Here is a 12,812-nt window from a genome sequence, read left to right as displayed (position 1 = left end):
GCCAGCTTATTAATACAGACTGTACCTATTGCTATTACAAAATAAACCACCTATAAAAGGAGATAATGGGAACTGCAGATGCTGGAGAATTCCAAGATAATAAAATGTGAGGCTGGATGAACACAGCAGGCCAAGCAGCATCTCAGGAGCACAAAAGCTGACGTTTCGGGCCTAGACCCTTCATCAGAGAGGGGGATGGGGAGAGGGAGCTGGAATAAATAGGGAGAGAGGGGGAGGCGGACCGAAGATGGAGAGTAAAGAAGATAGGTGGAGAGAGTATAGGTGGGGAGGTAGGGAGGGGATAGGTCAGTCCAGGGAAGATGGACAGGTCACGGAGGTGGGATGAGGTTAGTAGGTAGCTGGGGGTGCGGCTTGGTGTGGGAGGAAGGGATGGGTGAGAGGAAGAACCGGTTAGGGAGGCAGAGACAGGTTGGACTGGTTTTGGGATGCAGTGGGTGGGGGGGGGGGGAAGAGCTGGGCTGGTTGTGTGGTGCAGTGGGGGGAGGGGACGAACTAGGCTGGTTTAGGGATGCAGTAGGGGAAGGGGAGATTTTGAAACTGGTGAAGTCCACATTGATACCATATAGCTGCAGGGTTCCCAGGCAGAATATGAGTTGCTGTTCCTGCAACCTTCGGGTGGCATCATTGTGGCAGTGCAGGAGGCCCATGATGGACATGTCATCTGGAGAATGGGAGGGGGAGTGGAAATGGTTTGCGACTGGGAGGTGCAGTTGTTTGTTGCGAACTGAGCGGAGGTGTTCTGCAAAGCGGTCTCCAAGCCTCCGCTTGGTTTCCCCAATGTAGAGGAAGCACTGCATCCATTGTACCCGGTGCGGCTTCCTCTACATTGGGGAAACCAAGCGGAGGCTTGGAGACCGCTTTGCAGAACACCTCCGCTCAGTTCGCAACAAACAACTGCACCTCCCAGTCGCAAACCATTTCCACTCCCCCTCCCATTCTCTAGATGACATGTCCATCATGGGCCTCCTGCACTGCCACAATGATGCCACCCGAAGGTTGCAGGAACAGCAACTCATATTCCGCCTGGGAACCCTGCAGCCATATGGTATCAATGTGGACTTCACCAGTTTCAAAATCTCCCCTTCCCCTACTGCATCCCTAAACCAGCCCAGTTCGTCCCCTCCCCCCACTGCACCACACAACCAGCCCAGCTCTTCCCCCCCACCCACTGCATCCCAAAACCAGTCCAACCTGTCTCTGCCTCCCTAACCGGTTCTTCCTCTCACCCATCCCTTCCTCCCACACCAAGCCGCACCCCCAGCTACCTACTAACCTCATCCCCCCTCCTTGACCTGTCCGTCTTCCCTGGACTGACCTATCCCCTCCCTACCTCCCCACCTATCTTCTTTACTCTCCATCTTCGGTCCGCCTCCCCCTCTCTCCCTATTTATTCCAGCTCCCTCTCCCCATCCCCCTCTCTGATGAAGGGTCTAGGCCCGAAACGTCAGCTTTTGTGCTCCTGAGATGCTGCTTGGTCTGCTGTGTTCATCCAGCCTCACATTTTATTACCTATAAAAGGAACAGTGATATAGTTCCTAGTTAGGATGGTGTATATCTTGGAAGAGAACTTGCATGTTGTGACGTTCCCATGCATGTCCTTTTAGATGGTGGAATTGCAGGTTTGGAATGATAGGATTCTTCATGAGAAATTGCAGTGCAATTTTGTAAATGGTACACAGTGCTACCAATGGGTATTGATCAGGGACGAAATGTTGAAAGAGGTGTTGGACAGAATGGCAAACAAGTGGAATACTTTTGTCCTGAATGATATCAATCACCTTGAGTGTTGTTGGAGCTGCACCCGCCTAGACAAGTGAAACATAACTTACTGTCAATGTAGTATTGTGAAAGGTTAGGTCAGGAAGAGAAAACACAGAAATTAATAGTCAAATAAAAGCCACAAAGCTACAGGGGATGATAGAATTGAAATGTGCATATTACAATCAAATGATTTAACAATGGAACCAGACTAGCTCCACTAAACAGAGTAGGAAGAAAGATAATCATCCTGACACACACAACAAATGACATGATTTTGAAATTTTATCAGAGTCCGAGCAATCTGGGCTCTGCCATTTAATGAGATCATCACCTATCTGATCATCAACTCCACTCCATAACCTTTTGATCACCTTATCTTACTTATTAAAAATGTCTATCTCAGCCCTGAATATACATACAGCCTACTCCTGTTCCTGTTCCAATTTCTATTGATCATATAGCTCCAGATCTCATTATAGCTTTGGTCCAAACATTGAGAAAATGACTTCAATTTTACTAAGACTCTTTAGTCTGAAGTGGGAATTGGAGGAAATCTCAGTGCTGGTTAGACTCACAAATGTTGTACTAATAAGACGCCAATTGTTTCATCCAGACAAGTACCTCAGCGCAGTATCCTAAAGGCAACCATTCTCGGCTGCCTCAGCAATGGTTTCCCTTCCAGTATGTGGTCAGAAATGGGGATGTTTGCTGATGATTGCAATTTTCAGTTCCATTTGTAACCTCTCAGACAATAATATCGTCCATGCCATATGCAGCAAGACTTGGACAACAGGCAGATTTGGATTAATCTGTAGCAAACAACACATATAACAAGTGCAAGGCAATGACCATCTAAAATAAAAGTCAGATACCTCTCCTTGGCATTCAAAAACATTATCACCAAGTCCTCCACAATCAACATACAATGGGTTACCACTGGCCAAAAATCTAACTAAACTAGCTATACAAACGTTGTGATTATAAAAGCAGGTCAGATTGTGGAGAGTGATTCACTTCCTGATCAATGTTCTGACTTCTGTTTACTGCATACAGCCAACTTCTCATACTGCACAACTTCTAAGATTGATGAGTGGCCACATAGCATGCCTGCACCTTGAAGGGATTGTTAATTTTGCAAAGTTCATTTTGTTCTCTGCGTGGACATTTCTGATTGTTGTTTGGCCACATTCCTACACAAGTCTTTCTCCATCTACAAAGCACAAGTCAAGAAAGTCAACACCATCCAAGACAAAGCAGCCAGCTTGACTAGCACTATATCCACCACCTGATACATTAATTCACCAATGCACAGTGTTGACAGTAACCCATCTACAAGATGTGCTGCAGAAACCCATCAAGCCTTACTGGCAGCAACTGAGAAGCTCAGGATCTCCATTGCTTCTATTCTAATAGGCAATAGGCTGACAAGAAGACAATCATTTGCAAGTTTCCTGCCGAGTCACATACTATTCTGGCTTGAATATAATCACACTTCCTTGGAAATATATATCACACTTCCTTGGTTGTCACTGGGTCAAAGTCCTAACAGGCTTGGCTTAAGTTTGAAAAATTAGATCACTCATTCGATTTTTTCCTAAAATATGTATTTATTTAAAAATCAAAAAAAAATTGATGAAGAACAATGTTTAAAACACCAGACAGCATTCAAATCCATCACATACAAGGAAGGTAAGCTACACTTATTTACAGATCTAAAGTTCTGATCACGATTAAAATGCTGGTCATTCATTGCTGGTTGTGTGGCATGTTCACAACTGTCAGGCCTTGTCAGTTGTTACAACTTCAATCTGATAACAAGCCATGACTCTAAGATTAAAGCAGTACACAAAGACAATTCAAATTATACATCAGCAAATTAGGGTTCACATCTTATTTCTTATGAAGGAAAGTACAATGATTTCAATTTCTATAATAAACAACCCTGCATTTTATGAATTAAATTTTACGAATTGGTGTTAAAACAACAAGGAATAATGTCAAAGTATGGTCACCACATTCGTTGAAGAATTGTAAACAAAATAAATTAGGTTAAAGTTCATATTCATTACATAACACAAGTGGTACGTGAACATGTGGACTTTGTGCAGTATGAATACTGAAAATCCTGACCAAAAACTTTATCTGAAACAAGTTTAGGCTGGAAATGTTCTAAAAGGTAAGAACAGAAATAGATGAAGGGACCTTCTTCATTATACTGGGAAACAGCTGCCGAAAAATATTCACATTGATTTTAATGCAATGATCTTCACCACAGGAAGAGCGACTACATGATAAGTCTCTTCATTTGGTGATGTCAGATATAACCAGTCACACAGCAATAGAAATGCGAGCTCTTGTCAGAAATCATAGCTGAATTTACAGTCTTTTTTTTCCAGTAATTGTATCCTGGTACATTAGAGTAAGGAAACGCAGCAATCGAAATGTGATCGAGTATTTCAGGTAACAGTTCTTTGTAAAGTGTTCCACTATTCACAATAAAATTGAATCTATAATGCTACTAATAAAATGATACAGCACAACATTGTTCATCATTGGTGAGATTTTTAGGTCACTTCTGAATAAGATCCCTTAAGCCAAGGTGTAAAACTTTGTAACACTTCAATCTCAAACTTGTACTTCTTAAACTTGACTATTCAACCAAAGAAAATTGCTATAAGAGTGTTATCAGTGGAAAAATGGGAAAGCAGGATTGTTTAAAAGGTGGTGGTGTTATTGCTACATACCATTATATTTTCAATAACATTGCCTCTTTGTCTAGACAAAGAAAAATTGCACAAGATATCATGTTCACAAGAACACAATCTGCTGGTGTTATATTTATGGCCTGGTATTGCAACAGTGCTTTTCTCTTGTGTTGTCACATGCACAGTGAACGTAAAATGACCTGAAAATTGGAAATCAACTCAACACTTAGTAATTCTTATAGGTCACAAGGATGTCTAGTTTCATTTATGGAGGAATTAGTTATACCTCAATTACACAGCAGTGCAAATTCAAAAATATTAGGCAGGGGAGTCATTGTTGCAATATGGGACAAGATTTGAGAAATGCAGAAGGAATGAAGGAGAAAGTTTAGATATATGAGGGAAGTGTTTCCCCACAATTTATGGACCAGTATTTCATGAAAACTGACCACCGATTAACTGAAGATGAAAAAGGATGTATTTGCAGTTATTTAGAGGCAGACTTTAGGTATGTGAAATTGCAGTAATATGTTGGATTCAGAACAAGGCCTCACTATCTTCTTGTACTGACAGTTACAACTGACAACCTAGTGGAGCACTAACATGTATTATGTTAAATGTTAAATTTATCCAGCTTATTACTTCTATATCTGTGAAGAGAGAGATGTTGTTGAGGTTTAGTCTTACACTCACCAGGACAAATGCAAGAATGTCAAATTTACCTTTCTGGTCCACCTTTTCCAGTGATTGAAATGAATATTAAAGATTGCACAGTATTAAAGAGCACAATGAACCTCATTATTCTGGCCAAGATTCCTCCAATTAACAATATAAAATTTGATTAATGGATTCAAAAGCAAAACAGTATGGATTTCTAGTCTTTGTGGTTAGAATGTAGCAGCAATAGCAGTTGAAGTGAATAGCAAAAATGTATTTAAGATGATGCCAAACAAACAAATGAAGGAGAAAGGCATAATAAAATGAAAAACTCTGGATGCTGCGAGTCTGAAACACAAACAGAAATTGTTACAGAAACTCAGGTCTGGCAGAACTTCCATTCTTCTGCACACATTTTTCATCTGCTTTGTACTATCATTATGGCAGACAAAAGGTTCAAAAAGGATTTTCCGCACAACACAAATTATATTGAACTGACAACCAGGAAAGGAAACATAACCTCTTCCTTGTAATTAATATTCTCCAATGAATTCTGAAGGCAAACAATGAAATTTATTTCAGGATACTACTTTGGTTTTCATCCTCTGCCAACTGGAAATTGTGCCTTCATCCTGTTATCAGCTGTTTGTGTGGTATTAACTACAATTGTCAGCAAATGCAAAATGAAACAAAAGTTCAGTATAAAATTCTAGCCCCTTTCTCCTCCCACGTCATACATTAACAAATTAAATTCCAATCAAATTCACATATTGGACAATAAATAAGAATGAACAAATAACCACTACAAAAATCAAGAATATGATTTACTACTGTTAATACTATTGTGCATAATATCAGAAAGCTATGTGACACAAATATAAAATAGCAGCCTTTAATGTTTTAATTATGGGAGAACTTGAAACTTTTTTTTAAAAAAGGTGATAAATTTTGACAACTCACAAGCGCAAATCCTTTCAAGTGTCATGATCTGTATATATGCTGTCCTGTGCAGAAATTCACTGTCTCACACAATGATCAAAAATTAACAGGCGTGAGATGATCTAAGATTATATAGCAATGTGAAAATCCAAGTAGTAAGTCCTACATAGTAGCTTCTGCTACACCAATATGGAAAATTACTGCCGGGACTTTTGGGTAAACCCTGTAGAATCTACAGCACAATGCTACGCTCAGCAGTTTGGAAGAAAAACATTCAAATATAAATGATAGCAGATATACAGGGGTGAACATTGGTCAGGACACTTAATATTTAAGTCAAGATTCTTCCTTACAAAGGGAATTCACATTTTTATCATTTCTGATTTGCATGTGGAACATACGACAGAAAACTGATAATGATCTAATTCATTCAAAATGTTGCCTTTTAAGTAAATGTACGATTAAACAGAAATAATTACGTACAGAATGGATGGTAATTTGTAACAAAGCTGTGAATTTTTTTGGGGGTAATTTCTTACCTCATCAACTATCTGTCCAGCTAGCTTTTTAATAGAACTGCAATGTCTCATCAACTGATATGAAACATTATCTTGCACACACAATGTAAACATGGTAATCATATATTTCCTTGCTTCACTGTGTCATAATTCAACTAAGCAATCATAAGTTGTTCCAAAGTTGATAATATAAAACCACAATTTCATTACATTTGTATATACTCAAAAACACATATGTGTCAAAGAGATAGTAGGAACTGCCAATGCTGGAGAATCTGAGATAACACTGTGAAGCTGGATGAACACAGGAGGCCATCAGCATCAGAGGATCAGGAAAGTTTGCTGTTTGGGGTTGTCCGAAACGTCAAACATTCCTACTCCTCTGAAGTTGCTTGGCCTGCTGTGTTCATCCAGCTTCACACCGTGTTATCTCAGATTCTCCAGCATCGGCAGTTCCTACTATCTCTGTAACAACTTCAAACCCACTGTGAAACATGAAGAAGAGTCTCTATATTGTGTCAATCCTATTTTTTTAAAGTCTTGCCCTCTCTGTTAAAATCAAGTAAAATGCCTTAACTTTGTTAGAAACATAATGTTTGCATGAATGTTCCAATACATTGGACGTCAAAATATCAATTTGTGGAACTAAGATATGCTTCAATCTCCTTTCACCAACCTAAACAAGGACTTGGAACACAACATCAATTTGAATTTTTCATTTAACAGGCCAGTAAAAAAAAAAGAGGCACTCATTCTATAGATTAATGGAGATAAACTGTCACTTTAAGAATAGGATTCAGTCTGGCTACGTGGGTAGCAAAAAGGATCTAATTATGATACACTAAGTTTAGAAAAAGAAAAAGAAACACATTTAAGGTCAATAAAATCCCTAAGTTTTAAGTTGTTATGAAGGATATCCAGCCAATTTTTAAGAAGATGAATGATCAGTTACATACTTAAAATTGAACAGCATTTTACTTTATTAAAGACTTGGGCTAATTGAAACACCAGAAATTTTTGAGTTTGGCCTTAATGTACTGGAAATAAATCAGTCAGCCCAAAACACGCACTGTGAAAGCAAAAAGAATGGAGATTCCTTTCTGATGTGAGCACATTATATTACTGTTTCATGGAAACAGGACATGTAGTCCAAAACACATGTAAACTGTTAAAATTTAAAACCTTTGTTTTGAAAAAAGGTTGAGTTCTCCTTAATAACTTCATCATACCATCACTTAAACAGAAAACAGAATTAAACTTCAATGATCACAAAACTAACTTTGAAAATAAATTGAATAACAGGCTATAAAAAACACAATTGCTGATATGGACAGCATTCTTCCTGCATTATATGGGATAGCTGCCTCATAATGGCAGCATGTACCTCTCTCTGATGCAAACTCTGAGGTAAAAGCACACTAATAAAGTTGTGGCACAAAGGTGGTTTCATCACATATAAAAACAGAATGTGCTACGTAAAGTCAGCAGGTCTGACAGCATCTGTGGAGAGAGAAAGCATTAACATTTCAAGTCCAATATTACCCTACTTCAGTAGTTTTATCACCATTTCTACTTTTCTGAATTGATGTGAATTCTTTATGTATGTAAATTGGAACTTTTTTGCATCATTTAGAATAGACTACTTATATTCAACTATGTCACAACTAAACTATGAATTTATTAGATAATCAGTTGAAATGATATACATGCTGCAGTTAAAATATGAGTGATTCAGGAAATCTGTTTGGCCAGTATTGCAGTGTGAACACTAGTGCCAACAGCCATAAAATGTATCAGTCATCATTTTTACAAAATCTGGTATTTCCTTTTGTTTATGCTTATTCCAATTCAGTAACAGCATCAAAATGCATACATTTTAATAACGTGGTGCACAGCATTAAGTACAAAATATAACTTCTTGGGATTTGTGCTTTTGAGTAATGCCATAAATGAGGCAGTTAGTGGTGTATTTGGACTGACTTATAAGCTTTCTATTTTCAGGAAATGGTTAGTTACTAACACTAAATTATCCATGCTATATCACAGTAAAAATAATGAATCAGAAAGCACTGTTTTATGGTGAGAAATTTGGTACAGATAAGGAAATGCTGACACCACATAGCGTGCAGGTTAATTTTCCTCTGAAACTCTACAAGTGCTCTTTGTGAAATGGGCTGCCAGTTCAGAAGAAAAATCATGGCAGCAAATCAGCATACTTAAACAGATTAAATCAACAATCCCGATAAGGGTAGCAGGTGGGAATTAGGTTTGAAGTTTACTGCATTGTTGTGTGATATCGAATCAAGAATCTGCTCCTGATCCAGGCTGAGAGAGATGATGAGGGGGGAGGTGTGTTGGAGGGGGGAGTGTGAGGTGAAGAGCTGTTGTTGAAGAGGCATGAGGGAGGGAACAATGGTCAAGGGGATGTGGTGACTGAGGTAGCAAGGGGTGCAGGTGTTGAAGGTAGCAGAGGTCATTGATATGGAAGAGATGTGGGAAAGGCACTGCACTCCCTTGCAAACTCTGAAAGATCTCCAGTTTAGAGGTCAGCTCATCAAAGGTCTCAATCTCCAGTTTTCCAAAAGCAACACGGAATTGGGTATGATTGAACATCAGGGAACAAGTAAAGTCAAAAGGAATGAATAATTAATTACATGTTTAATCAATACTACAAAACAACAAATAAATTACAAGAATTGTGCAAATCACAACTAAATACGAATAAAATTTTGCAGATGTAGCAAGAGGCTTGATACTGCCATCGTTATCAATTTCAACTGCATTCATTTGCCTGTACTTTTTTCTTTGTGTGTGCATCATTAACATTCTCTAGTTAAAGCCATTATTTTGAATTCCACACCAGTGCAGCACTCTATTTTCAGATGAATCAGCATGTTTTCCATTATGCACATGCACAGTGCAAAGATATCATAGGTTTGTTACGTGCACACCCTGTGCTGATGACATAACAACACCAAACACAATGATATGTCTGTAGGGTCTCTGCATGTGTGACACTGTTGTGGCACTGGCAATTGTACATTGCAAACATTTGGAGGGGGAGTTTCAACAATCAGATCCTTAGCAAGTCAAACGGCAATTTATTCAATACTGTTACAATGTGGGCCAGTTCTAACTGCACTTATGGAATCTGGGGCTAGAAGTAAGTTCAGTTTGAAATCCCTGAATTAGCCAAAGTGCAGCGAATGAGGTCAGTATATTCACAATCAAAATTCTGGAACTCTCTAGTAGCACTGGAAGTGTGCCTATACCATATGGACTGCAGTGGTTCAAAAAGGCAGCTCACCAACGTCATCCCAACGGCAATTTGGGATGGCCAATAAATGCTGGTCTAACCTGCTATACTCATTCCGTGAATTAAAAAGAGGATACAAGTCCAAAAATCCATATTACAGGTGACCAAATGTTGTCCTGAACGTCCTGGAATTTTGTTGCCTGTTCTGCATCTCTGGCTAAAGCTTCTGGAATGCCATATCACCCAGATTTTGCTTCTGTGTACAGGTAACAGCCTGGGGTGAAGATGGGAGAAGGATTCCGGACAGTTTTGAAAGGGATTTGGGATTTGATCGGATACTAGGGGGCATCAAAAACTCCTAGCCTGATAACCCCATCACTGTGGTGACTGGAATGAGGTCAACCAGGTGGATCTCAGAATGATAGGGCTGTTAACCTGGTCCAACCAGAGAGTCCTGGCTGACAGATATAAACAGGAGCATCAGGGGTTCCATTCACTCTAGGAATTGACTTTGCGTCAGGATCATGTACTATGCAAGTTTAAATAAAGGGTGACTTGGTGACGGGATGCCGGCCTTCATGGAGTTATTTCAGTCACCACCACCACCCCTTCCCTCATTCTCAAGAAAAACACCATTCTGAAAGACTTAGAAGGATCACCCAATCATACACTGCCACAGTTTTCATTATTCCCCCACTTCATGGCCTCTAGCGTTTTAATGCTCCATAATATGATATAGGTTAAAAAATAGAAATGTGGTGTAAAATTGGCAAGGACAGAATGCCTAAACAGCATGCATACAAGGGAGTGAATTTTCAGTTGCCCATGTTCCCATATTAATGTTGATCTGTCTCTCTACACCCTCTCAGCAATTGTAATATTGTATCCTGTGCTTTGTTCTGTTACCCGAATGCACATGTATAGCACAATCTGCCTGTAAGCATGTAAGACAACACTTTTCACTGCACCTTGGTACATGTGACAGAAATAAAATCAGACTGTCCAACTAAACTCACAGATGCGTTATGCATAGTTTAGCTACTGTCTTACCTTCCATTGTTTAAATATCTGATAGTACAGAACACAAATATTGCTAAAGGTTGTCATCTTGCCTGCATCAGGACAATTTTCAAAGAAAGGGAAAAGAACATTGAAAATTTCTGGGAAGAGTGCTGATTTGGTTGTCAGTAGATTCTGATTGGTTAAGGCATATCCATGAAGTTAATGACAACTGACAGTAAACTGCCAACCTCTGTTCAAATTTTAAGCAGGCCAGGATAACTGATTAATCAAGGAATTGCCTAAAAATAGCCGTCACCCATTTTGTTCAGTTGAAACTGAGGCAGTTTCTGTACGTATTCTTTCTGTCTCCAAAGAACAGGGCCCTGTGCATCAATATGTGTTACTTTCACTACACGTAACAGTGTCACATCTTGAGTCCGGCTGACCATCTCAACTTGGTTGGGATTACAATTTTTTGCACACTCAGATTGGTGTAGCAAATATTATCCAATCACGGAATCACATCCAAAGTTAGACATTGTGCTATGAATTTTGCGAGTACAGACTGGTTGGTTACAAGTCAGCATCTTTCTTGTTGTGGCCAACCAAAGGAACATACTGCCTGATATGATCCAATTGTCCATTTGCTTGCATTTCTAGCATTACGATGGCACAGAAACTCCTTTCAGTTTACTCATTTACGTTGTATGCAGAATGTCATTTTGACTAGAGGCAGCTAATATTGCTGCTGAATGCAAATTCTTACAAATAATCAGTGCAAGACTGGAAACTTTGACAAAATGTGTTTCTTCAGAAATTTCCATTGTTTCTCAGCTATGAATATCTTGTACTCTGTAAGCATCACTTCCTGATCAGCTCAAACAAAAAGTCCTTAATAAATCTGTCTCATTTCAATTTTTAAAAATATAATATTATTAGCAGCATTACTCAAAAATGTTTATTGATGCCAAAATTTTCTGTACTCATAACGTTTGGTTACCAATGGCTGTTGGCACATAGCATTACTTAAGTGCAGGAGAGGTACCTGATGCCATTCAAACTGGTATTGGCTCTTATGCAAGAACAAACATTGTTAAGACTTTCCCATTCTTCCCAGCTTCAGCAAGAAGAATGCAAAGTAAACAAAGCTAGTTACAGAAACTGTAACTGTCATTTACTTGGTCCTGGAAAACTGGCCTTTCAGTGTCAAAACTAGATTTTTCCCTTAAATAAAGATCATTCAACCTGCACACATTTACAATACACATTGTTTAAAAACTACTCAACATTATTTCCAGAAGTAAATTTTCCTAAGTTTTACAAATATATACTTGTGAAAATGAAGGGGATTTTGTTTTCAATATTAGATAACAGACTATTTTGATAGAAGAATAGAGAACTTCTGTTGACGTACCTCAAGACAATGACATCACAAACAATACTGAATGTTACTTAATCACAGTTTCTAATTAGTGCCTCAACTCATCTATTGCAGCTTAACATTTAAAAAGCTATTTACTGTACAATAAGCTGAAAGCAACATTTCTTTTTGAAAGTATTTTCAACAGATTTTGTTCTTGATGTCATTATTTTTCTTTTTTACAAAACTTGAAATATAAACTGTACAGATTAGTTTAACATTAATCTATGCTACACTGCCTCTACAAGAGTTCAACATATAACTGAAGTGTAGGTTTGTATACATTCGAACAATGCAGTGGCTTCAAAAACAGTTCTCTAAATTTACAAAATATATCTGTACCATCACAATATGTAATTTCAGTTAAATCATACAAGACATCAGCAGTAAGAGACTATACTGCAAGTAATTAAAAGGCTTTGTGCTAATCATACATCATCAGCTGGTAGTGGAATGATACCTCCCTTGCCTCGTGTAAAAAATGCCATCTTCTCCCTGTAAGAACATGGACAATTCACAATCAAAAACATTGC

General features: G+C 38.7%; 1 protein-coding gene across 3 annotated transcripts in view; it reads right to left on the bottom strand.

The window, feature by feature from the left end:
• Positions 1-3,391: 3,391 nt before the first annotated feature.
• The window catches only part of LOC125458216 (protein KIBRA-like), a 116,364-nt gene continuing 106,943 nt past the window's right edge, over positions 3,392-12,812 (bottom strand). For all 3 annotated transcript variants that reach the window (XM_059650602.1, XM_059650603.1, XM_059650604.1), the window contains one exon: positions 3,392-12,774. In XM_059650602.1, the coding sequence (XP_059506585.1) occupies positions 12,708-12,774 (67 nt within the window). In that variant the 3' untranslated portion in view covers positions 3,392-12,707. The remainder of the gene's footprint in view (positions 12,775-12,812) is intronic.

The sequence above is a fragment of the Stegostoma tigrinum genome, chromosome 13, assembly GCF_030684315.1.
Source record: "Stegostoma tigrinum isolate sSteTig4 chromosome 13, sSteTig4.hap1, whole genome shotgun sequence".
Taxonomy (NCBI): domain Eukaryota; kingdom Metazoa; phylum Chordata; class Chondrichthyes; order Orectolobiformes; family Stegostomatidae; genus Stegostoma; species Stegostoma tigrinum.
The sequence above is the reverse complement of the archived record's forward strand: the minus strand, read 5'-3'. Positions and strand labels throughout refer to the sequence as shown.